This window comes from Trichosurus vulpecula, chromosome 8 (genome assembly GCF_011100635.1).
Source record: "Trichosurus vulpecula isolate mTriVul1 chromosome 8, mTriVul1.pri, whole genome shotgun sequence".
NCBI classification, from domain to species: domain Eukaryota; kingdom Metazoa; phylum Chordata; class Mammalia; order Diprotodontia; family Phalangeridae; genus Trichosurus; species Trichosurus vulpecula.
In genome coordinates, this window is record NC_050580.1 from 163,671,780 (window position 1) to 163,699,048 (window position 27,269).

Genomic DNA, 27,269 nt, shown 5'->3' on the forward strand with positions numbered 1-27,269 from the left:
ATGCTTCAGCTGAAGTAAAAAAAAAGCAGGGGTAGCAATCCTGATCTCAGACAAAGCAAAAGCAAAAATAGATCTAATTAAAAGAGACAGGGAAGGAAACTACATCTTGTTAAAAGGTACCATAGATAATGAAGTAATATCAATAGAAAACATGTATACACCAAATAGAATAGCATCCAAATTCTTAGAGAAGTTAAGTGAGTTACAAGAAGAAATAGAAAGCAAAACTATATTAGTAGGGGAACTCAACCTCCCCCTTTCAAAGCTACATAAATCTAACCAAAAAATAATCAAGAAAGAAGCTCAAGTGGTGAATAAAATTTTAGAAAAATTAGATATGATAGATGTCTGGAGAAAATTGAATAGGGATAAAAGGGCATATACCTTTTTCTCAGTGGTATTTGGCACCTACACAAAAGTTGACCATGTATTAGGCCATAAAACCTCACATTCAAATGCAGAAAGGCAGAAATATTAAATAAATTATTGTATCATAGTGATGCAATAAAAATTATATGTAATAAAGAGTCATGGGAAGATAAATTAAAAGTTAATTGGAAATTAAATAACCTAATCCTAAAGGATGAGTGAGTCAAACAACAAATCATAGAAACAATAATTACAGAGAATGACAATGATGAGACAACACACCAAAATGTGTAGGATTCACCCAAAGCAGTATTTAGGGGAAATTTTATTTCTCTAAATGCTTACATGAATAAAATAGAGAAAGAGTAGACAAATGAATTGGGCATGTAATTGAAAAAACTAGAAAAAGAATAAATTAATAATCCTCAATTTAAACAATGAATTAGAAATTCTGAAACTCAAAGGAAAGATTAATAAAATTGAAAGTAGGAAAACTATTGAACTAATAAAACTGAGACCTGGTATTGTAAAAAAAAACCTAATAAAATAGATAAGCTTTTGGTTAATTTGATTTAAAAAAAGAAAGAAGAAAAGCAAATTGCCAGTATCAAAAATGAAAAGAGTTAATTCACCACTAATGAAGAGGAAATTAAAGCAATAATTAGGAGCTATTTTGCCCAATTGTATGCCAATAAATATGACAATCTAAGTGAAATCAATGAATATTTACAAAAATATAAATTGCCCACATTAACAGAAGAGGAAATAAAATACTTAACCCTATTTTTTTCATATCTGGATAGTATTTTATTTTTCCCACAATTACATATCAAGAAAATTTTTAGCATTCATTTTAACAAGATTTTGAATTCCAAGTTTTTTTCCCTCTCCCTCTCCCCTCCTTTCTTCTGAAAAGGGTAGGCAATTTGATGTAGTTTGTACTTATGATATCATGTAAGAACATACTTGCATATTCATCAGTTCTTCACAGTTGTGGAAGAAGAAACAGATCAAAAGAAAAAAAAACATGAGAAAGAATAAAATAAGTGAAAAAATGTGCTTTGATCTGCATTCAGAGTCCATCAGTTCTTTATCTAGATATGGATAGTATTTTCCTTTATGAGTGCTTTGTATTTGTCTTAGATCATTGTGTTGCTGACAAAAACTGAGTCATTCATAGTTCATTATCACATGATGTTGCTGATACTGTGTACAGTATTTTCCTGGTTCTGCTCATTTTACTTTGCATCAGTTTGTATGTCTTTGTAAGTTTTTCTGAAATCTACCTATTCATCATTTCTTATTGCACAATAGTATTCCATTGCATTCATATACCATAGCTTGTTCAGCCATTCTTCAATTAATGGGCATCCCCTCAATTTCCAGTATTTTACCACCATGAATAGGGCTGCTATTAATATTTTTGCACATATAGGTCTACTCCCGTTTTTATGATCTCTTTTTTATGATTACGTATCAAAGCATATTGACCTACTAGTGGTATCACTGGATCAAAATACTACAGGGATGGTTTAACATAAGGAAAACTATTAACATAATTGATTATATCAAAAACAAAAATAACAAAAGTTAAAAGATTATATCAATAGATGCAAAAATCTTTTGACAAAATACCCTCATTCCTTTTTTTGTCAATTGTATTTTTAAAGGAATCGATCAATTTTTCTTCTGCCTCTCTAATTTGACTTTCAAAATCCTTCTTGAGGTCTTCCAAGAATACTTTTTGTGTTTGAGATCAGTTCATATTCCCTTTTGAGGTTTCAGATGTGGGTATAGTGTCAATGCTGTCTTCTGAATTCATATTTTGATCTTCTCTGTCGCCATAGTAAGAATCTATGGTCTTTGCTTGTGTAAGTTGCTTTTTGCTCATTGTGATTGCTCTTTCCTGGCTTTTAAAGTGGATCTCTGCTTCTGAGGCATAGGGAGCTCAGTCTCATGCTTCTTGTGCTGGGGGCTAGGGACCTGGTTACTGGCTTTGTGTGCTGGGGCCTCTGGTTCTGGCAGGTAGAAGCTATTTAATGCTGTAGCATACCTGGTGCTGAGCTGGAGTTGGCTGGTATGTGTTGAGGCCAGGTGAAGTCTTTCTGTGTTTCCCCGGGGTTACACAGTATGAGGCGTGGGAGAGGGGTGGTCTGGCCCCTGGAGGTCTCCTCCTCCCTGAGGGCTGCAGTAGATCATTGGTAGGCTCAGCATCTGGTGGACACCTGTCCGTGTTGGTGTCCCCCTGTTTGGCTGTGTGAAGGCATGCTAGAGATCCTGGTGTTGGCACTTGTTGGCTCCACCCTCTGGGGCTCAGGGTCTCCTGCTGGTCTGCTGAGGGTGGGGCTTGCTGCTGGCTTGCCTGGATGCCTTCTGTTCTGTACTGGTTCCCTTCAGCCACAGCAAGAGGGACCTTTCTTGTTAATCCCCTTTGCATCCTGAGCTAAAACACCGCTGTATCCTGTCTTTCTGCTGGCTCTATTGTTCCAGGATTTTTGCTGGGGAAGTATTTTCTGGATTTTTCAAGGTCAGTAAGGGAGAGTGAGAGTGACTTACTGATTACTCTGCCATCTTGGCTCCCAGAAGTCCCTACAACATTCATTCCTATTAAAAACACTCAAAAGCATAAGTATAAATGGATTTTTCCTTAAAGTAATGAAAAGCCTCTACCTGAAATGATCAACAAATATTCTTTGTAATGGGGATAAGCTAAAAGCCTGTCCAATAAGATCAGGAGTGAAACAAGGATGCCCATTATGAGCAATATTATTCAATATTGTATCAGAAATGCTAGCAATGGCAAGAAAAGAAGAAAAAGAAATTGAAGAAATTAGAATGGACAATGAGATAATGAAACTATCTCTTTTTGCATGATATGATGATATGCTTGGAAAATCCTAGAGATTCAACTAAAAAGCTAGTTCAAATGCTAATTTTAGCAAAGTAGCAGGATGTAAAATAAACCCATATAAATCATCAGCATTTCTATATTATCACCAACAAAACTCTTCAAGAAGAGTTAGTAAGAGATACCCCATTTAAAATAACCTGGGTGTATACCTGTCAAGACAAATCCAGGAACTACATGAACATAATTGTAAAATATTTCTACAAATAAAGGCAGATTTGGATAATTGGAGAAACATTAATTGTTTGTAGGTGGGCAGAACCAATATAATAAAAATGACAATTCTACCTAAACTAATCTACTTATTTAATGCCATTTCAATTAAATTACCAAAAATTATTTTATTGAGCTAGAAAAAATAATAGCAATTCATTTGGAAGAATAAAAGGTCAAGAATATCAAAGGAATCAATGAAAAAAATGTAAAGGGAAAATGTTTAGCAGCACCAGGTCTTAAACTATATTATAAGGCAGTAATTATCAAAACCCTCTGGTGCTGAAAATGAAACAGAAAGGTGGATCAGTGGAACAGAGTAGACATATATCATAGTAAATGATTATAGTAACCTGGTGTTTGACAAATGTAAATTTTTAAGCTATGGGGATAAGAATCATCATTTGGTAAAATTGTTGGGAAAACTAGAAAATAGTCTGGCAGAAATTGGGTATAGACCAATATTTTACATCATTTACCAAGATAAGGTCAAAATGGATACATGCCCCAGACATAAAGGGAGATACCATAAGAAATGAGAAGAACATGGAACATGGAACATACTACCTATCAGACTTATGGATAGGAGAAGAATTTATGAATAAACAAGAGCCAGAGAGCGTTGTGAGATGTAAAATGGATACTTTTGATTACATTAAATTAAAAAGGTTTTGAACAAACAAAAGCAATGTAGGCAACATTAGAAGGAAAGCAGAAAATTGGGGGATATTTTTGTAGACAGTTTATCAGATAAAGGTTTCATATCTCAAATATATTCAGAACTTTATCAAATTTATAAGAATATGAGTCATCCACAACTGATAAATGTTCAAACGGTATAAACAGGCAGTTTTTTGGAAGAAGAAATCAAAGCTATCTATAGTCATATGAAAAAATGCTCTAAACCACTATTGATTAGATAAATACAAATTAAAACAACTGTGAGGTATCATCTCACACCTATCAAATTGGCTAAAATGATAGAAGGGAAAAAAGACAAATGTTGGAGGGGATGTGGAAAAATTAAGACACTAATACACTGTTGGTAGAACTGTGAACTGATCCAACCATTTTGGAGGGCAATCTTGAATTATGCCCAAAGAGTCATAAAACTGTGTATGTCCTCTGACCTGGTGATACCACTGTTAGGTCTGTTTCCCAAGATGATCAGGGGGAAAGGAAAATGACGTATATGTACTAAAACATTTATAGCAGCTCTCTTTGTGGTGGCAAAGAACTGGATATTGAGGGGATGCCCATCGGTTGGGTAATGGCTAAGTAATTCATGGTATATGATTGTGATGGAATACTATTGTGCTGTAAGAAGTGATGAGCAGGTTAATTTTAGAAAAACATGGAAAGACTTGCAGGAAACAAAGAGTGAAATGACCATAATCAAGAGAATGTTGTATACAGTAATAGCAATATTGTTCAAAGGGTAACTGTGAATAACAAAGTTATTCTTAGTATTATAAATAATTAAGTCAACTACAAAGGACCTATGAAGGAAGATGCTATCCGCCTCCAGAGAAAGAACTCATAAATAGAAATATGCATAGTATGATTTCATGTAAAGATAAAGATCGATAGATGCCGCGTTCCCCCTAGGCCTCTTCCTGGGCCGGGGGTCGCGGGCAGTCCTCCCCGGGGGACCTCTTCTGCTCCTACACCGAGCCTTCGGTCGTCACCGGCCGGCCTGGCCTCCACCCAGACCGGAATTCACCAGACAGAACGCCAGAGGATCTCGCTCACAGTCTTTATTGGTACATCTTCCACGGCGACTGCTCGACTCCCACTCACTTCCCCTATCCCCGTACATTATATAACCTATTGCAGCCAATCCAGTGGCGAGAGCTATAACATTGCCTTATATGGACGGGCTTCATCCTAAGCCGGCACCGCCCAGCGATATACCCGGAAAAGCGTTATACCCGGAAAGCTGTAGTCCCTGCCCCACCCTCCACCCAGCCCTAAGCGGCGTCCCACCCCCACCCAAATCCCAACAATTCACCCCTTAAACTAAAATTAAAAGGAAGAAGGGGAAACATAGGGCAGTGCTCATAAAGCGGAATCAAGATCCAACCAACCTGAGGGGTCCTCCCCCACACCTACGGCCCGCAGGGCGCGGTAACCAACCCGCTGGCGGCGAGAAAGCAGGGAGATGCGGGCGCAAAGAACGCAGACCGCAATAAGCAGGGCGAGGAAGGCCGCCGCAGCAGCCAGGTAGGGCCACCAGGAGAACCACGGACCTGAAAGCCAAGAAGGCCACCAGGAGGAGAGGTTGGGCGGGACCCATGGGGAGACCCTAGTGCCATTGATGGCCTGGTACTCCCGCCGAAGGTTGTGCAGCGTGTCCCAAAAATCCTCATCCCAGGTCCCGGTCAGGGCCCGGGAAAGGTTGCGGCTGAGCTCGGCCGCGATAGAGGAGTTAGAATAAGGGGCATTCGTCACACAGAGGCCTTAATTGTAAGGGCTAGTGGAGGGCCTAATTTGGCCCTGAAGGAGCAGACCCTGGACAATCTCCTCCATTACGACGAGCTTTTGCAACGGGAGGGGCCACTGGTCTACCCACACTGGCGTGGTAGATGTCCAAGTGATTCGGGGTGTGGGGGTGCCCGTGTCACGATCAGTGGCCCTCAAGAGTTTAAAGTATCCGGGCCGGACAAGGTAACCTCGAGCTGTGCAAGGATGTCACGACCCCATAGTGCATAGGTGAGACCGGGAACGCACAAAGGGCTAAGCTGGCCCTCAAGCGCGTCCCGTCTCCAAGTCATAGGCCTGGCGGCCTCCCATGCCTCCACTACTCCTCCCACTCCCTTTACTGGCTTGCCAGCTCGTCGGCGTGGAATTTGAGGAGGCCACTGGTTGCGGGGCAGCGCGGAGCGATCGGCTCCCGTGTCTACGAGACCCCGCACTGGCTGTCCCTCCACCAGGAGGATCATCATGGGGCGGTCCATTGTGATCTTCTCCATCCAAAGGCAAGAATCAGCCTCTGTGTCCTGGAACGGCACTGTCTGAGCGAGGACCTCACCTGGGAAAATATCAACTAGAATAGGGTGTGGGTTAACTACCAGTAACGGGTCACCGGGGGCCAGCACCTGGGTGGGAACGGTATAGCGGGACTGAAAAGGGTTCCCCGTGGCCAGGAGCACTCCTGCTGGCCCTTGGACCGGGATTTCTATTGCCCCCCACGAGGGAAGGGTGGTTGAGTCTCGGGCCGTAAGGACTGGACCCGGGGGGGGCGAGTTGCCCGCTTTCTCGGCCCCCCGTGCTCGTTTCCCGACTCCTGGGTGGGGTTCCTTTGGTCGGAGCGGCAAAATTTCGCCATATGGCCAGGCTTTCCGCAGCGGAAGCAATTTGGGGTGCCTCGTCCCGACCCGCAGCTTTGTGGACACTGGGCCCGAAAGTGACCCAGCTGACCACATTTAAAGCACCGACGGTCGGATCCGGAGTCCCGGGAGACCGCGAGGCGGTTCAAAGCCTCTACCAGGGCGTCATTTCTCGCGGCCTCCTCTTTCAAGCGATCCCTCCGGTCCTGTTCTATGGCCGTCGCCAAGACTTCCATGGGACAGGGAGGAGCGAGGGACATCACCTTTTCTATCATTTGGTCCGGGGTGGCGTCGGGGGGCAAGGCCGCCAGAGCTGTCTTCGCCTCCCCCCGGAACCCCTCTCGGAGGATCTGCTTAATGATGAGTTCCCGGCCCGGCCCTGCAAACGTGCTGTCCACGTATCTCCGCACTCGCGTGGCAAACTCAAGTGCGCTCTCCCCTGGCTTCTGGCGCATATCGGCCAGGCCAGCTGGGGTTCCTGCAGAGGTACGCCCCAGCCTTTGCCATGCCTGTTGATGCACTACCCGCACATCCTCCAGCTCCTGGTTACTAAAAGTGGCCTGTACCCGGGGATCACTGTATTGTCCCCGGCCCAACAACAGGTCTACCCGCCCCGGGGGCCCCCCGGTGCGCGCTTGGAGCGCTCTAGCCTCCGATTCTTTGATAGCCTGGAACGCCGTGTAGTCCACAGGGCTCAGGACCCCCAACGCGAGGTCATCGAAATCACGCGGGGTCCAGACTGTGGAGACAGTCATATTAGAAAGAAGGCGCTGTGCCAACGGGGAAGCGGGGCCATTCTCCTGCACCGCCTGCTTAAATTCCCTAATGGTCTTCAGCGGCAGGGGCTGAAAAACTCGGGTACCATTATCCAGAAATAATGGAAATGCCTCAGAGATTTCTGAGTCCACCACCTCTCCGGACCGCATAGCTTCGCGGATCGCGCGAGGTATCAGAGGAAGGTACCCGCCTGATCTATCCCCCGGGCTGAGCCGATAGCGGCTTTCGCTTTCGCCGTCAGAGTGGGGAAAAGAGGAAGTAGATCTGCGTTCCTGTTCTGGAGGGCGGGGCAGTGGGCGGCCCTCTGGCACACCACCCCTCCCTCGCGCCTCCCCTTCCCCGCAGGAGGGAATCGCCCGCGACTCCTCCCTCGGCCGGAAACCGGCGCCATCTTTGCTGGGTGCGCCCACCGCTCCAAAAAGTCGAACTGCGCCTGAAGCGTGGTAGCAGTTCTCCGAGACTAGTCTTTTCGTCTCTAAAAGGGGCCATTGTCCTGTATGTTCCGCCTGAGGCCGCTCATTTCCCGCCTCCTGCATATCCTCCCAAGGGTACAACGGGGGAGCAGAGGCCGCGGGCCTTGGCCCAGTTACCACCACCTCAGTCAGATCAGTCTCCCCTCCCGGGCCCCCACCGAGCGGCCGGGTCTCCGTCTGAGTCTCTGCCGTGCTGGTGTCCGGAGGAGGCCTGGGGTCGAGCAACCCCTTAATGGCGGCCATCAAGCCAAAGTCCTCCGGAAGAAGAAAACCCGGGCACTGTTTTTGATAAGACAGCATTTGCTGCTGTAAGACCGGAAAACGGTCCGGCTGAAACCCCGAGTGTATGAGCCACGGAGCCACCACCAGCAACTTTTCCACGAGCCGCTTTAGCTGCTCCGTGGAGGCGGACAACCCCCGTTTAGACAAAGCAGTTCTGACCTGTAAAGTTAATAAGTCCCGATCCTCTGGCCGCAGCAAAGGGAGGCTGCGCGCTTGCCCCATCTCCGGGCCTTTCCCCCGCTACCTGCACGGAGAAGCTGTCTGGTCCGCCCTAGTCGGGCTAGTCCCCCCTATCACCGGGGCTCTTCCGGAACTCTGCAACGGTCCAGCCGTCCTAGGCCAGTCCCTGTTCGGGCGCCAACCTGCCGCGTTCCCCCTAGGCCTCTTCCTGGGCCGGGGGTCGCGGGCAGTCCTCCCCGGGGGACCTCTTCTGCTCCTACACCGAGCCTTCGGTCGTCACCGGCCGGCCTGGCCTCCACCCAGACCGGAATTCACCAGACAGAACGCCAGAGGATCTCGCTCACGGTCTTTATTGGTACATCTTCCACGGCGACTGCTCGACTCCCACTCACTTCCCCTATCCCCGTACATTATATAACCTATTGCAGCCAATCCAGTGGCGAGAGCTATAACATTGCCTTATATGGACGGGCTTCATCCTAAGCCGGCACCGCCCAGCGATATACCCGGAAAAGCGTTATACCCGGAAAGCTGTAGTCCCTGCCCCACCCTCCACCCAGCCCTAAGCGGCGTCCCACCCCCACCCAAATCCCAACAGATAGATATAGACATATATATACATATGTACACATACGTATATACACACATGTGTGTGAAATGGTGGCCATTTCTGTTGCACGGTGAGGAAGGAGGAACGGGGATAGTTGGAACTTAAATGTAACAAAAAAAGTGTAAAATTAGAAGAAAATTCTAGTGATTTCTCTCTCTTAATTATTTCTCATTTATCCTATATATAGTTTGTTTATACATATTTGTTTGCTTGCCATCTCCCTTATTAGATTGTGAACTCCTTGAGGGCCAGAGCTGTCTTCTCTTTTTGTATCCCCAGCAGTTTGCACAATGCCTGGCACATAGTAGGCACTTGATATTTGTTTATTACTGACTGGAATGAAGGGGCAATAGTACTTCCAGCCCCCATACTATATTATAAAGTAACAATCACCAGAAACATTTGGTACCGGTAAAAAAAAATAGATAAGTAAGTCAATGCAATAAACTAGATAAGGATGAATCAGAAATCATTGAATTTAATTACCTATAATTCAATATACCCCTAAGCATAAATTACCTAATATTGCTTTCTATTTGATAAGAACTGCTGGGAAAACTAGAAAACAATATGGCAGAAATTAGGCTTAGACCAATATCTTCTAAGGTATTACACAATAAATTCAAAATTGATACTTGGCTTGAGTATAGAAAGATGAGGGAAAATAATAAGGAATAAATCTAGAAAAAGATTTGTTGTAGATTTTTGAGGGTCTTAAATGTTTGCTCAAGTGGTTTGAATATTAAAGAGCATGTCATAAAAATAGAAGAAAAGCAGATCAGATATTTTTCACAACAATGTGTAGAGAATATATTCTTAACCAAACATTGCAAAAAATAAAATAGATAATTTTGATTACATGAGATTGAAAAGCTCTTGAACAAACTAAATGCATCTAAGATAAGAAGGGAAAGTGATTGGGGAAAAAAATCTTTGTATTAAATGTTTGTGTTAAGAGTTTGATATCTTAAACACATGAAGAGCTATTATAAATATATGACCAAATTCCATTCTTCAGTGAATAAGTGGTCAAAGGATATGAATAAATGGTTCCCAAAAGAATTGTAAACTATTAATAACCATATGTATGCTCAAAATTTCTAATAATAAGAGAAATGCAAATCAAAACAACTCTGAGATTTCACCTTGGCAAAGATGAAAAAAGATGGGAATGGTCAGTATTGGAGGGATTTTAGGAAACCTGTCCCACTGTTGCATGGTTGATAAACATTCAAATTGGTTCAATCATTCTGGAAAGCAATTTGGGTTATATAAAAAAGTGACCATATCCCTTTGAGTCAGAGATTCCACTGCTAAGCATATACTCCAAAGAGGCCAATGACAAAAAGAAAGGCCCCACATACACTAAAATATTTATAGCTTAACTAATTGTGATATCAAAGAACTGGAAACCAAGTAGGTAGATAGCTGTGGTTAATAGTACATGGTATTCTGGTGAAAAACCTTTTCAGGATTACTGAGAGTTGTTAAAAAGTATGAAAACCAGTTAACCTAATCCTGAAGGTTGTTAAAATTTTCTAGACTCTTGCTAGACTTAAAAAAAAAAAAGGAATTAGAATTTTGTTTGGAGCACAAAAGTCTTAAAACAAATGCCTCAAGTATTGCATAATGGTAATTGCCAGTTACTTGTGTTCACATCTATATATGAAAATCTAGTCTGAATCCCTATTTCTTTATTCTCAAATTACTGCAAGAATTTTTTTAGCTGAACCCTTTGTGGCTATTTGCCCTCAACTCTCCCCAAAATAATACTCCTCATCTCAAGAAACTATAATTTTTTATTTGTTGCCTCTTGATTCAAGTTCGGATGCCTTTTATTGGCTTTAATCTAGTCCTAGGCTTTGAATCCAGCTTTCTTTACCACCAGTACTTCACACATGAGCTCTGCTTTAGTCAAGTTAGAGCTTCCTCAGTGCCCTCTCTATATATAAACATGTTCATTTGTACCTCATGCTGCCTCCACCAACTGAAGTACTTTTCTTTCTCCCATATGATCATAAGTACAGAGGTTTTGATGGAACACAGTTTTATTAGGGAGGGATCAAAATATAGAAACTAGACAGACCATCCTGAGGGCAAAGCTGGTGATCTGAGAAGCTCATACCAGTGGGCATCAGGAAAAATAAAATCTGGATAGAAGGTCAGAATCTAGGCAGGTCTAAATGACAGTAATTTCAGGCATCATAGCAGGCTTGCTGAAAATGGTATCAAGGTAGTGGTGGGCAGTATAGGTGAAGGTGCAAACAGGCCAGTGATTAACATAGCAGATAAGGATTCTGGCACATGGACTGTGGTGTAGGCTAGATCTTCAGACTTATGAAGCCTTATGAGAGCCTCAGCTCTCAGCAGAGAAAACAAGGTATCAAGAGGACCCTAAGCAAAGGATATGAGAATCAGGCTGGCTTTAATAGCTAGACATCTTCCTAGGCTTGGGGAAGATACAGTTTATTGAAAAGGACTTAAGTAAAGCTGGCTTCTATAGCATTTTTTCCTGCCCTATGATATCGCTCGTTCATATTGAACTTGTAGTCCCAGATGGTTTTCATGGAAATTGCTTTTTAGACTCATGTCTTTCATCTTTTATTGGTTTAAACATTTTTTAAAAGTTTAGTGTTATCTATTTATCCGTCTTAAATTTCTTTTTTTAGATTTCATCCAATATTCCAGTCAGCTATCTTTTTGGATCCTGTCATTCATATTAATTCTCCTTCCTAGCTCTGTGTCTTTTGAAAATTTGATGAGAGTAGAGTCAAGCAGTTTCTAGAGTACTAAATTAGATACCTCGTACCATGTTGACATCATTCCATTCAACTAGTTTTGAATCTAGCTAACTGTATAACTCATATCTCTTACCACAAGAACAGCATGAGAAACTCTGTCAAATGCTTTGCTAGAGTCTAGATAAGCTACTGCTCTAGTATTCTTCTGATCTGTCAGTAAAGAGTCATGTTTAAAAAGGGAATAAGATCAGTTCTAACATGATCTATTCTTAATGAATCCAATGTTGGCTCTTTGTGAATACTACTTTTTCTAGAAGTTATCATCCCTAAATTCTACAATTTTGCGAGGATTAAAAGTCAAGCTCATTGACCTATCATTTTCAAACTTCTCTTAATTTCCTTTGCCTTTCTCCAGTTCTGTAGGGCTCTTTCTACTCTCCACCATCTTTCAGAGATCACTGACATTGGCTTAATAACCAGTCTGCCAGTTCATTCAATTTCCTGAAATGTAGTGCTCATTTGGGTCTGGTGAGTTGAACTCATCAAGAATATATAGTTGTTCTCTTAGTATCTCCCTATTTATCATAGTTTGAATTGATTTTCTTTCCTTTCTAGCCAAAGAATTGTTGCATTTTGTCATAACAAAGGTTTTATTTTCTCTCCACAAAGTCCAACTCTAATGCATCATTGTGGTGTGGAGGTGACCCTGGTTTCTTAAAAACTATACCAGCACAAGCTCTGGCAGATTCTACGGTGCTAGAAAGACCAAGTATAGTCCTGGAAATTGGACTCTGCCTGCTTTCTGAGGAGCAGAGTAAATAAGTATGTAGTGATTCATTATTAATAGACTGGTCGATTGGTAAGGAATTTAGGTCATGGCAACTCATGAAATAAAGGAAAGTACAAAATGATCCCCAGTTCCAAGGAGCTCCCTTCTGCTTCTTTACTAATGGCAGAAAAGGGAAGGGGATGAGAAGGGGGGAGGCAGAGAGTTCTGAGAATTACATAGTATTTAAATAGTTGGTTAACTCACCTAATAGTATTCTAAATGCAAGATTCTTGTCCACTGACCAGTAAGTGTACACTTTATTGGAGGAACTAAATTGTACCAATTTTGGCATTTTTGCAATAAGTGAAGCCAGAAAATAAGAAGAAGAAGCAATTAAATAGAAGAGTATCTCAAGGCACGTAACCTCCCTAGCCCTGAGTTTCCACATCTGTAAAATGAGGGGATTGGGCTAGATGGCCTCTGAAATCCCTTGCAATTCCATGATCCTACAAGCCTATGGTTCTTTTCCTACCTTTTCTGCACACCTGTTGCAACAATTTGGCTAGCAGCTGCTGTGGGGGTGAAAGACCAACACAAGGCCAACAACAAGAATGCTGCCAGCACAGGTTCTTTTGATCTGCTTTACTAAGGAAAGTAATGTTAGGGGGTTAACAATTTTACTTTAATCACACACATACATATAAACTCACTTAGTTCAGGAGGAAAAGCCAGCAACCTGAACTTCAGAGCAAATACAAACAAGTTACAAACATATACAATATAAGCAGACCAGATCACAATTCGTAGTTGCCAAGAAACCATCAACATCTGAATTCACAAACCGGGGAGCTCTTAACAGCAGCTGGCCCAGAGTCACGTGCCATTCCTCCAGTGGCTCAGAGCCCCAAGGAAGAATGCCAGCCTCTGGGTTTATATATCTTGTTCAGAGTCAAAGGTGAGTCACACATGCGACTCAGCCACATGACCTAAAAGTGTCACAAAAATGCGACTTAAACCCATGTGGTCGAAAAGCCTCTGATGTCACAAACATGTCACTCAAACCCATGTAAACTAGGCTTTCCTTTGAGGCAAGGAGGTCATCAAGGACTCCTAATCTAATCAAGGAAACAAAGCCCAAACTCTTCAAGGGCACTTGATTGAATAAGTGCTAAAAGCCCACCTTAATTACCAACTGAGGGAAAATTTGGGGCTGAGAGAACATGAACCATTTTACAAGATGTTGCTTTTAGAACCAACTGAGATTTGACTCCATAGGGAAAAAATTTTAAACTCACTACTGAAAACTTTTCCAAACAGATGGGAGAAATTCTTTCCCCCCAAGTTAATTTCTGCATCTACATTCTAGCTGGGCCAGTGCTCCTGAAGCTGTTATGTGACATAACCATAGGCCCCAGATAGGGTAGGTTTTGGATAAGTGTTGGAGGAAGAATTGTTTGTTTTTTGGAAGCCTATAAATACCTAATACTAACTATGATGGCAAGAGTTTGAGAGGTCTGAATGATGAATGATCCTAATGTTTGTATCTTTTCACCTTATTCTTTCTTCTCTTTTTTCTCTCCTTCCCAGGAAATGTCATCCTTTACATATTTTTAAGACTCTAATAATCTCAATTCTTACAGATTGAAGAAAATGAGCGGAAAAAAATTGAAGATTTGAAAGAAAATGAGAGGGAAAAAGCAACTAAGGAACTGGAGGCTTGGAAGGAACAGCAAAGAAATGCTACTGTTAAAGAAGAAAAGATACAAAGAGAAATAAAAATGTGTCAACAGAAGAAGCAAATAGAAAAAGAGAGAAAGAAATCGAAAGATGAAAAGGCAATTAACCATATAAAAAGCATGAAGTCTCAAAATGCTACAAAAGGTACTGTAAATTACTTTTTAATATTTCCTGGGAAAGTGGTTTCTACTGGTAAAATTAGTGGAATTAAGAGAGGATTTCTCTTAATTTCAAATTACAGTATAGATTTGTTGGGGAAAGTTTATTTTTGGTGATACCATCTTTTATGAATCTTATAGTTTCAAAGTTTTTTATGATTTTACTATGTGAAATTAAAACGTGATATTCCTTTCCTCTTTAAGATTATTCCCTAATAGAATAAAATTTTAATTAACTTGAATGCAACTATCCAGAACCTTTATTTAACTAAAAATTTTCCCTCAATGGGTACATTCTACTTTGAGGTTTTAAAAAAAAGTCACTTCAGAATAGATCAGTGTTTTTTAGTGGAAAAACTTACAAAATATGATCTGGAGCTAGTGAACATTCAGCCTAGTCTCCTATATATTCTATAAGTGAAATTTCTAACCCTGATCATTTAGGTACTACAAAATCTTGGATTATCTAAAATTCGTTATACTTAAAGGAAAAGTACATTTAAAAAAAACCCATACTTTTCAATCAGGGTTGAAACAGTTTTTTTAACCTGAGTTAACCAGGCCTCTCCTTATCCATTCTTTTCTTGAAGAATATTTTTTTAAATTTAAATTTAAATTTATTTATCTAACATATTTAGTTTTCAGCATTGGTTTTCACAAGAGTTTGAATTACAAATTTTCTCCCCATTTCTACCCTCGCCCCACTCCAAGATGGCATATATTCTGGTTGCCCTGTTCCCCAGTCAGCCCTCCCCTCTATTACCCCACTCCCCTCCCATCCCCTTTTCCCTTCCTTTCTTGTAGGGCAAGATAAATTGCCTGTGTATCTTATTTTCTAGTTGCATGCAAAAACTTTTTTTTTGTTTTTGAACATCTGTTTTTAAAACTTTGAGTTCCAAATTTTCTCCCCTCTTCCCTTCTCACCCACCCTCCCTAAGAAGTCAAGCAATTCAACATAGGCCACATGTGTATCATTATGTATAACCCTTCCACAATACTCATGTTGTGAAAGACTAACTATATTTTGCTCCTTCCCAACCCATCCCACTTTATTGAATTTTCTCCCTTGACCCTGTCCCTTTTCAAAAGTGTTTGTTTTTGATTACCTCCACCCCCATCTGCCCTCCTATCCATCATCCCCCCCCTTTTTTATCTTCCTCCCTCTTCTTTCCTGTGGGGTAAGATACCCAATTGGGTATGAATGGTATTCGCTCCTCAGGCCAAATCTGATGAGAGCAAGGTTCACTCATTCCCCCCTCACCTGCCCTCTTCCCTCCTCCCACAGAACTGCTTCCTCTTGCCACCTTTATGCGAGATAATCCACCCCATTCTGTATCTCCCTATCTCCCTCTCTCAGTATGTTGCTCTGTCATCCCTTAATTTGATTTTATTTCTTTTAGATATCTTCCCTTCATCTTCAACTCACCTTGTCTGCTCTCCCTCTCTCTTTTATATATATATACACATAGATATATATATACATACACATTCACTTATATATATATACATAAACATATACATATATATGCATATTCCCTTCAGCTACCCTAACACTGAGGTCTCATGAATCATACATGTCATCTTTCCATGTAGGAATGTAAACAAAACAGTTCAACTTTAGTAAGTCCCTTGCAATCTCTGTTTCTTGATTACCTTTTCATGCTTCTTTTGATTCTTGTGTTTGAAAGTCAAATTTTCTATTCAGTTCTGGTCTTTTCACTGAGAAAGCTTGAAAGTCCTCTATTTTATTGAAAGTCCATATTTTGCCTTGGAGCCTGATACTCAGTTTTGCTGGGTAGGTGATTCTAGGTTTTAATCCTAGCTCCATTGACCTCCGGAATATCACATTCCAAGCCCTTCGATCTCTTAATGTAGAAGCTGCCAGATCTTGGGTTATTCTGATTGTGTTTCCACAATACTCAAATTGTTTCTTTCTGGCTGCTTGCAGTATTTTCTCCTTGATCTGGGAGCTCTGGAATTTGGCAACAATATTCCTGGGAGATTTCTTTTTGGGATCTATTTGAGGAGGCAATCAATGAATTCTTTCAATTTCTATTTTGCCCTGTGGTTCTAGAATATCAGGGCAGTTTTCCTTGGTAATTTCTTGAAAGATGATATCTAAGCTCTTTTTTTGATCATGGCTTTCAGGTAGTCCAATAATTTTTAAATTATCTCTCCTGGATCTATTTTCCAGGTCAGTGGTTTTTCCAAGGAGATATTTCACATTATCTTCCATTTTTTCATTCCTTTGGTTCTGTTTTATAATATCTTGATTTCTCCTAAAGTCACTAGCTTCCACTTGCTCCAATCTAATTTTTAAGGTAGTATTTTCTTCGGTGGTCTTTTGGACCTCCTTTTCCATTTGGCTAATTCTGCCTTTCAAGGCATTCTTCTCCTCATTGGCTTTTTGGAGCTCTTTTACCATTTGAGTTAGTCTATTTTTTAAGGTGTTGTTTCTTCAGTATTTTTTTGGTTCTCCTTTAGCAAGTCATTGACTTATTTTTCATGGTTTTCTCACATCACTCTCATTTCTCTTCCCAATTTTTCCTCTACTTCTCTAACTTGCTTTTCCAAATCCTTTGTGAGCTCTTCCATGGCCTGAGACCACTTCATATTTTTCTTGAAGGCTTTTGATGTAGGTTCTTTGACTTTGTTGACTTCTTCTGGCTGTATATTTTGATCTTCTTTGTCACCAAAGAAAGATTCCAAAGTCTGAGTCTTAATCTGAGACCGTTTTCGCTGCCTGTTCATGTTCCCAGCCAACTACTTGACCCTTGAGTTTTTCATCATTGTATGACTGCTTGTAGAGTGGAGAGTACTTTGTCCCAAGCTTGAGGGGCTGCACTGCTATTTTCAGAGTTACTTCTACACAGCAAACTCTGCCACACCAGCGCTCCTCTTCCCCCAAGAACCACCAACCAGGATGTGACTCAGATCTTAAGCAGGCTCTGCACTCCTGCTCTGATCTGCCACTTAATTCCTCCCACCAGGTGGGCCTGGGGCTGGAAGCAACTGCAGCTGTAGCTCTGGAAGCAGCCTCAGAGCTGCACCACCTTCGCCACCCCCGGGGTGGTGGCCAAACCATGAACTCCTTTCACTGTGTCCCAGCAGCTTTTCCTACTAACCTTCTCTGTTGTCTTTGGTTTTTGTGGGTTGAAAAGTCTGGTAACTGCCACAGCTCACTGATTCAGGGTGCTAGGACCAGTTCCGCCAGGCTCCCAGTCTGATTGGTCTGGGTGCAGCCCATGCTGGGCTCTGCTCCACTCAGCTCCCAGCTCCGTGCGATAGACCTTACCCAGTGACCATACAGGCTGTCCTGGGCTGGAGCCCTGCTTCCCTCTGCTATTTCATTGGTTCTGCGGTTCTATAAGTTGTTCAGAGCCATTTTTACAGGTGTTTGGAGGGTCCTGGTTTAGACAGGTCCCTGCTTTCCAGCTGCCATCTTGGCAGGCTCATCATTTTCTTAGCCAATCAGGAATCCTCTGTGTCCAAAGGAAAACCACCCAACCTACTTAGGCAGAAGTACAACATTTGTATTTCCAGCACTTAGTAAATGTCTGGCACATATTAAGTGATTGAAAAATGCTTTTTATTGATTTATTGGTTTCCCTGGCTTATCTGTCCTCACTTTATTTTTCAGATAGCTGCTAACATGATTTTTCTAAAACACAGCACCATGTCACTTTTTCCTCAATAAATTCCAATGGCTTTTTTTTTCTCTTTAGGAGCAATATAAATTTTGCCGTTTGGCCTTTAAAGCCCTCTAAATTTGGCTCCAACATACTTTTCCATTACTATTCAGTATTCTCCTTCCCACACTCTAAGGTCTAGTCAGACTGGCCTTGCTGTTTCTTAAACACAACACTCCATTTCCTGTATCTGTGTTTTTGCATTGGCTGTCCCCCCATTCCTGGATAGCGCTTCCTTCTCACATCTCTTGATTTCTTCTGCACTCACCTCAATAGCTACCTTCTACATGATTCCTTTCCTGGTCTTCATCAGTTGCTAGTACCCCTATAAGGAGGCTAAGTGAATGGTTAAGAGAATGCTGAGCCACAACACTATACAACTGTGCACAGGTGACAGATCTCCCTGGAGCTCACCCTTATTTCTAATGTCTACTCTCAGACATGTACAAAGAGAATATTTTCTATCAGGTGATCATGCCATGCTTGAACTTTGACTTTGAACAAGTTACTTGATTTCTCTGGGTCTGAATTTCTCCACAAATCATATCAGCCAATCCGATACAAACAAGAACATCATAAAGAATAGAAGAGGGGAACAAATTTAGGAAGCTTGCCTCTAGCTAGATGGATATTCCATTTTCACAAGTCTATGAAGATAAAAACAATTAGTAGCAGCAGAAACAGCTGATAAGAATGACTGAAAATAAAGACTTAGGCTAAGTTTTATGGGGCAAAAGTTGTACTCAATAGATTTTGGAGTTTCCTTTTTTCTTTTTTTCCCTCAGCTCCTTATCTGGAAAATGAGTTCTTTCTACTTCCCTACTCCACAGACAGGGAATTGCATATATTGTTAAACAGTTGCTCTGTCAGTCAGTTTTCCTTAATTGTTTTTCTTAGTCTTAAGTGAGGGTTCTCTGGACTGGCATATAACTGGAAATGACTGGAATTTTTTCTAAAATTCATTAATAAAACTTTTAAAAAATGCAAAAACCCAAGGCATTTATGTTAGCTTGACACTTGATAATATTAAGGCCAGAAAACAGTAATTTTCTTTCATGAGAAATGCCATAATATAATAGAAAGGGAATTTTACTAGCAAATAAGAAACTTTGTTCCTTGTCCCTGTTCTAAAACATACCAGCTATTACTTTTTTTAAAAAATGCTTCATTTTTGCCTCTTGGCTTTACATTACAGTTATTTCTCACTCTTCCTCTAGATTGGACATTCTCTTGTGATAAAAACAACAAAAGCAAAAACATCTGATTCCTCTAAAGACTATGTCTGACTGTCCTACTGTATACTGTCTTAGCAGTCACCCACCTTTCTACCAAGGCATAGGAAATATTTCATTATCTCTTCTTTAGAATCTCTATTGGTTTTTCAATTATTCTGAGTTCAACTTAATGTTACTTTACTTCTCCATGCTTCAGTTCCCTTATCTATAAAGTAGAAATAATAATGCTTATCTAAAGGCAACAAGGCTGGAATAATAATTTCTTGAGATCCTTTCCAGCTGTAAATTCTGTGATTCTAATAATCTTGATAGCTAATTATATTCTCTCATTTTTGCATGCTTCTCAACAACTAAGAGGTTCTACAGTTCAGCATGTTGCAGTTCCTTTGTGATAAGAATTAAAAACATTTAAATAAGTAAATATTTAGATGAATGAATTACAGCTTAAAATTCAATATACCAAATATATTTTACAAGATCATGTTTTACATATTAAATTTTATATTACTAAACCAAGAAAGTAAAATATGCCCATACATACTTCATTGTTATATAATGTTTTTTTCTTCTAGCCTAACATTAATACTCTTTTACTAAAGTATTATTTTATTTTCTTCATATGGAGGAAGTTGATATATATGTGATAATATCATATGTGATATTATATAACATTCTTACTTCAAGACCCTAATATTTCTAGCTATTTTGCACTTCTTTTTAATTTTATAGCTTTAGGCAATTTCTTATTATGAGATTTCCCCATATGAATAAGAGTTTAAATTAAAAAATCTTTAGGATACTAAAGCTTGAATGAAAACCTTAAAATCACTATTTTTTGTACTAAAGAATTAGTCTCATTATCAATGTTTTTTTAATGGTATATTTTAGAAGTATATTATCACATGTCAGTTTCTGTCGTCTTACAACATAAACTTCTTATATGATGAAATTTTTCTACGACTTAGAAAAAATTAGGACTTTCTGTATTATATTTTATTTTTAAGAATTTGTGATCTCATTGATATAGGTAGTCCCTCCAAAAAGCATATCACAGCTTTCTGAGTCTCCATTTCCTTACATATCCCACAGTGTTGTAAGGCTTAAGTGCATTGCAAACTTTAAAGTGCTACCTAAAAGTGACTTGTTTTTATTATTGCCTTCACAAACAAAGTCAGAATATGGCCTAGTATCATAGTAAGAAAAAATAACAGAAGTCATTAGAATTTTAAAGAACTCTTTGACCGTTGTCTGGGTCGATGGACTGCTTTTACCTTCCCTTTGATGTCACTTGCAACAGAGCTTTGTATGGTGATTAACATATAATACGTGATTAATAAATATTTTTAATTGCCTGTCGAAATGCTTTTCTTGGGGGAAGAAAGCAGAATGTAACATGGATAATTTCATAGAACACTGTAAAATACATTGTCAGTGAAGGATGCTTATGTAGCCTGAGCCATTGATGTTTGATTACTCTTACAGTATAACAGTTCAATTCTGTAACTATAAAGCCTCTCTGCTACATTGATACTCTGTTCTTGAATCTTGGTCACTGCTATTTTTTTTTGGCAGATTGCTATTTCTGCTTTAAGGGTAATGTCACAAGTGATTATATATTACCAACATAACAAAATTATCCATGGTTTTCAGTCATTTATCAGCATGACTGGCGTTATTTATGTGTTTCCTATGCTTCATTATAGGAAGACAGGTCTTTTAAACTTCTTTTTTTTTTTCACTTTCTCCATATGGTGAAAACCGTTCCTTCTTTTTCTAAGGAAAATCCTAAAAGAAGGATTACAGATCTTCCTGCTTTTTTATTTATTGTTATTTTATGCCACATTTGAACTCTAGTTCTCTTTGTCTCCAGGTCCAAAATTTTATCTACTGTGCCACCTCACTGCTTCTGTCTTTTATAGATATCAAAAGAAACTATATCAAAAATTTGAGAATATGAAGGTGTTATCAGTAGTACACTTGTCTTGAATAAATATTACTGTGCTTTGAAATTTCTATGAATTATTAAATTCCATTCACTTAATGAACATGTATTACATATCTGCTATGCACAAAGAATTATACTAGGCTTTGGGAGTTAAAAAAAATCAATAGGGGGGTGGAGCCAAGATGGCAGCTGGAAAGTAGGGACTTGCGTGAGCTCCCCCCCAGGTGCCTCCAAACACTTATGAAAAATGGCTCTGAACAAATTCTAGAACTGCAGAACCCACGAAAGAGCAGAGAGAAGCAGGGCTCCAGCGCAGGACAGCCTGGATGGTCGTGGGGTAAGGTCTATTGTGCACGGAGCTGGGAGCTGAGTGGAGCAGAGCCCAGTGTGGGCTGCACCCAGACCAACCAGACTGGAAGCCCAGCAGAACTGGTCCTAGCGCCCTGAATCAGTGAGCTGTGGCAGTTACCAGACTTCTCAACCCATAAACACCAAAGACAACATAGAAGGTTAGTGGGAAAAGCTGCTGGGACACAGTGAAAGGAGTTCACAGTTCGGCCACCGAACTGTGGGAGGAATTAAGTGGCAGATCACAGCAAGAGTGCAGAGCCTGCTTAAGATCTGAGTCACATCCTGGTTGGTGGTTCTTGGGGGAGGAGGAGCACTGGTGTGGCAGAGCTTGCTGTGTAGAAGTAACTCTGAAAATAGCAGCACAGCCCCTCAAGCTTGGGACAAAGTACTCTCTACTCTACAAGCAGTCATACCATGATGAAAAACTCAAGGGTCAAGTAGTTGGCTGGGAACATGAACAGGCAGCGAAAACGGTCTCAGATTAAGACTCAGACTTTGGAATCTTTCTTTGGTGACAAAGAAGATCAAAACATACAGCCAGAAGAAGTCAACAAAGTCAAAGAACCTACATCAAAAGCCTGCAAGAAAAATATGAATTGGTCTCAGGCCATGGAAGAGCTCAAAAAGAATTTGGAAAAGCAAGAAAGAGAAGTAGAGGAAAAACTGGGAAGAGAAATGAGGGTGATGCGAGAAGACCATGAAAAATAAGTCAATGACTTGCTAAAGGAGAACCAAAAAAATACTGAAGGAACAACACCTTAAAAAATAGACTAACTCAAATGGTAAAAGAGCTCCAAAAAAGCCAATGAGGAGAAGAATGCCTTGAAAGGCAGAATTAGCCAAATGGAAAAGGAAGTCCAAAAGACCACCAAAGAAAATACTACCTTAAAAATTAGATTGGAGCAAGTGGAAGCTAGTGACTTTAGGAGAAATCAAGATATTATAAAACAGAACCAAAGGAATGAAAAAGTGGAAGACCATGTGAAATGTCTCATTGGAAAAACCACTGACCTGGAGAATAGATCCAGGAGAGAGAATTTAAAAATTATTGGACTACCTAAAACCCATGATCAAAAAAAGAGTCTAGATATCATCTTTCAAGAATTTATCAAGGAAAACTGCCCTGATATTCTAGAACCAGAGGGTAAAATAGAAATTGAAAGAATCCACAGATCACCTCCTGAAAAAGATCCCAAAAAGAAAACTCCTAGGAATATTGTCACCAAATTCCAGAGTTCCCAGGTCAAGGAGAAAATTCTGCAAGTAGCCAGAAAGAAATAATTTGAGTATTGTGGAAGGAATACCACAATATCTAGCAGCTTCTACATTAACGGATCGAAGGGCTTGGAATGTGATATTCCGGAGGTCAATGGAGCTAGGATTAAAACCAAGAATCACCTACCCAGAAAAACTGAGTATCATGCTCCAAGGCAAAATATGGATTTTCAGTAAAATAGAGGACTTTCAAGCTTTCTCAGTGAAAAGACCAGAGCTGAAGAGAAAATTTGACTTTCAAACACAAGAATCAAGAGAAGCTTGAAAAGGTAAACAAGAAAGAGAAATCATAAGGGACTTACTAAAGTTGAACTGTTTTGTTTACATTCCTACATGGAAAGATGATGTGTGTAATTCATGAGATCTCAGTGTTAGGGTAGCTGAAGGGAATACATATATATATATATATATATATATATATATATATATATACACACACACACACACACACACATATATATACATATACATATGTGTATATATATACATATGTATATATACACATATATAGATAGAGGGCACAGGGTGAGTTGAATATGAAGGGATATCAAAAAAATCAAATTAAGGGATGAGAGAGGAATATATTGAGAGAGGGAGAAAGGGAAATATAGAATGGGGTAAATTATCTCACATAAAAGTGGCAAGAAAAAGCAGTTTGTTGGAAGGGAAGAGGGGGCAGGTGAGGGGGAATGAGTGAATCTTGCTCTTATCGGATTTGACCTGAGGAGGGAATAACATACACACTGAATTGGGTATCTTACCCCACAGGAAAGAAGGAGGAAGGAGATAAAAAAGGGGGGGACGATAGAAGGAAGGGCAGATAGGGGGAGGAGGTAATCAAAAGCAAATGCTTTTGAAAAGGGACAGCGTCAAGGGAGAAAATTGAATAAGGGGGACTGGATAGGAGGGAGCAAAATATAGTTAGTCTTTCACAACATGAGTATTGTGGAAGGGTTTTGCACAATGATACACGTATGACCTATGTTGAATTGCTTGTCTTCTTAGGGAGAGTGGGTGGGGAAGGAAGAGGGGAGAGAATTTGCAACTCAAAGTTTTAAAAGCAGATGCTCAAAAAAAGTTGTTTTTGCATGCCACTAGGAAATAAGCTATACAGGCAATGGGGCATAGAAATCTATCTTGCCCTACAAGAAAGTAAGGGAAAAGGGAATGGGAGGAGTGGGGTGACAGAAGGGAGGGCTGACTGGGGAATGGGGCAATCAGAATATATGCCATCTGGGAGTGGGGGGAGGGTAGAAATGGGGAGAAAATTTGTAATTCAAAATCTTTTGGAAATCAATGGTGAAAACTAAAAATATTAAATCATAATAAAAAATTTTTTAAAATCGTATTCATCTGAAGGAACAAAAGATAAAGACTATTAAGAGAAATAATTTAAAAAGTAGGACAGAAGGGGCCAGCACAAGTTATCTCAAAGTATATATTCTACAAAGCAGTAATCTTCAAAATGATTTGGTGCTGGTTAAGTAATAGAGAAGACATAGTCAATAGGTGGAACAGATTAGGTACAGAACATATAGAAGCAAATGTGCACAGTAGCCTAGTGTTTGATAAATGCAAAGATCCTAGATACTGGGATAAGAACTTACAGTTCAATAAAACTAGGTATAAACTAACTCATTCTGGAGACCACACAAAAAACCTACAAATGGATACATGACAGACATTTTTTTTAAAAGATCATATCATAAATGAGAGAAGAGACATTTTTAGTTTGAGATGTCTGTGGGACATACAATTTGAGATATCCAAAAGACAATTGGCAAGGTAAAATTAGAACTTAGGAGAGAGTTTAGGGCTGGGTATATGGAGTTGGGAGTCATCTGCATAGAGGTGATAATTAAACTCATGGGACCTGATGTGATCATTAACCAAGTTAGCTTAAGAGCATGGGTTCTTTTTAAAAAATATTTTTTTATTTTAATATTCTTTTCTTTTTAAATTTCAAGTTCAAATTCTCTCCCTCCCTCCCACAACCTCCCATGCCCACTGAGAAGGCAAGCAATATGATATCAATTATACATGTGAAAACATGCAAAATATTTTCCATCTTAGCCATATTTCAAAAAAGCAAGAAAAATAAAGAAGGTGAGAAAATGATGCTTCATGTTTGCACTCAAGAGTTCATAAGTGGATAGCATTTTTTTCATCATGAGTCCTTTGGAATTGTGTTGGATCACTGTATTGATCAGAATAGCCAAGTCTTTCACAGTTGATCATCATTACAACATTGTTTTCACTATGCACAATGATCTCCCAGTTCTTCTTACTTCACTTTCCATCAGTTCAATTAGGTCTTACCATGTTTTGCTGGAACTACCTCTCTCATCATTTGTCACAATCATATGCCACAACTTATTCAGCCATTCCCCAGTTGATGAGCATCACTTTGATTTCTAGTTCTTTGCCACCACAAAAAGCTGCTACAAATATTTTTGTACATATAGTTTTTTTTTCTTTTTTCTTCGATTTCTTTGGGATACAGACTAGTAGTGGTATTGCTTTGCTAAGGGGTGTGCCCAGTTTTACAGCCCTGTGGGTATAGTTCTAAATTGTTTTCCAGCATACTTGACCAGTTCAGCATTTCAGCAGTTGTTTACTAGTGTACTAATTTTCTCTCATTCCTCCACCATTTGTTATTTCTGATAGGTGTAAGATGGTTAGTAATTTCAGAGTTCCTTTAATTTGCACTTCTCTAGTCAGTAGTGATTTAGAGCATTTTATATGACTATTGATAGCTTTGATTTCTTCTTCTGAAAACTTTGTTCATATTGCTTGACCTTTTATCAATTGGAGCATGGCTTTTATTTTTATAAATTTGACTCAGTACTACACTCAGTAAGTATATATTTGAGAAATAAGGTTTTTATCAGGGAAATGTGCCATAAATTTTTTTTTGATATTACTTCATTATTTATGTTACCTTTTTAGCAAAATGTAGTTTCCTTGATTATCTCTTCTAATTAGATCTAATCTTGCTTTTACTTTGTCTGAGATCATGATTTCTACCCTTGTCTTTTTTTAAAAACTTTAGCTGAAGTCTGCTCCAGCCCTTTATTTTACCTCTATGTGAATCTTTCTATTTCAAGTGTGTCTCTTATAAACAACGTATTGTTGGATTCTGGTTTATAATCCCTTCTAATATCTTCTTCCATTTTATGGGTGAGCTTATCCCATTCACATTCAGTCATGATTACCAGCTCCTGTGTATTTCCCTCCATTCTGTTATCTTCTGTTTCTTTCTGTCTTTCTTCTGTCCCTCCTCAAATGTCTTCTTCTAACCACTGCCCGCCTTAATCTGCCCTCCCTTTTATCATTCTCTCCCTTTCTCTTCCCATTTCCTATTGGGTTAGGTACATTTTTGTACACAACTGAGTGTGTGTGTGTGTGTGTGTGTGTGTGTGTGTGTGTGTATGTCTGTGTGTGTGTATTCCTCCCTTTTTTGAACCAGTTCCAATGAAAGTGAGGTCCAAGCATTGCCTGCCAACACCCCGCATTTTCCCCTCTACTGTAAAAATTCTTCCTCGTGTGCCTCTTTTATGTGAGAAAATTGCCTTTCCCCAGAGAACCTCTCTTTTACTCCATAATTATTTTGGAGATCATTCCAACATAATCAATGATACCCCTGCCCACTGTGTATGTAAACTGCTTTTATTGCCCTAATAATGATAAAGTTCTTAGGAGTTACATGTATCATCTTTCCATATAGGAATGTGAACAGTTTAACTTTATTGATTCTTATGATTACTTTTTCATGTTTACCTTTTTATAACTTCTCTTGAGTCTTCTCTTTGAATGTCAGATTTTCTATCCAGCTTTGATCTTTATATCAGGAATCCTGGAAAGTCCTCCATCTCATTAAATATCATTCCCACCACCCCTGGAAGGATTATGCTGTTTTGCTGTGTAGGTGATTCTTGGTTGTTATCTAACTTTTTGTCTTCCAGAATATCATATTTCAAGCCCTCTGCTGTTTTATCATGGAAGCTGCTTTCTCTTGTGTGAGCCTGACTGCGGCTCTATGATATTTGACTTGTTTCTTTCTGACTGCTTGAAGTATTTTCTCTTTGACTTGGAAGCTCTGGAATTTGGCTATAATATTCCTGAGAGTTTTGATTTTGGGATCTCTTTCAGGAGGTGATTAATTGGTAGATTCCTTTTTTTCCAAGTTGACTTTTATTTATTATTTTAATTTAATATGTTATTTTTC

The 27,269-nt window shown here is 39.8% G+C and overlaps 1 protein-coding gene across 1 annotated transcript in view; it reads left to right on the top strand.

Annotated features, from left to right (window-relative positions):
- Positions 1 to 27,269, top strand: part of DNAAF4 (dynein axonemal assembly factor 4) — a 123,948-nt gene that overhangs the window by 37,586 nt on the left and 59,093 nt on the right. Inside the window, exon 4 of the mRNA XM_036736156.1 lies at positions 14,292 to 14,532. Coding sequence (XP_036592051.1) covers positions 14,292 to 14,532 — 241 coding nt within the window. The remainder of the gene's footprint in view (positions 1 to 14,291; positions 14,533 to 27,269) is intronic.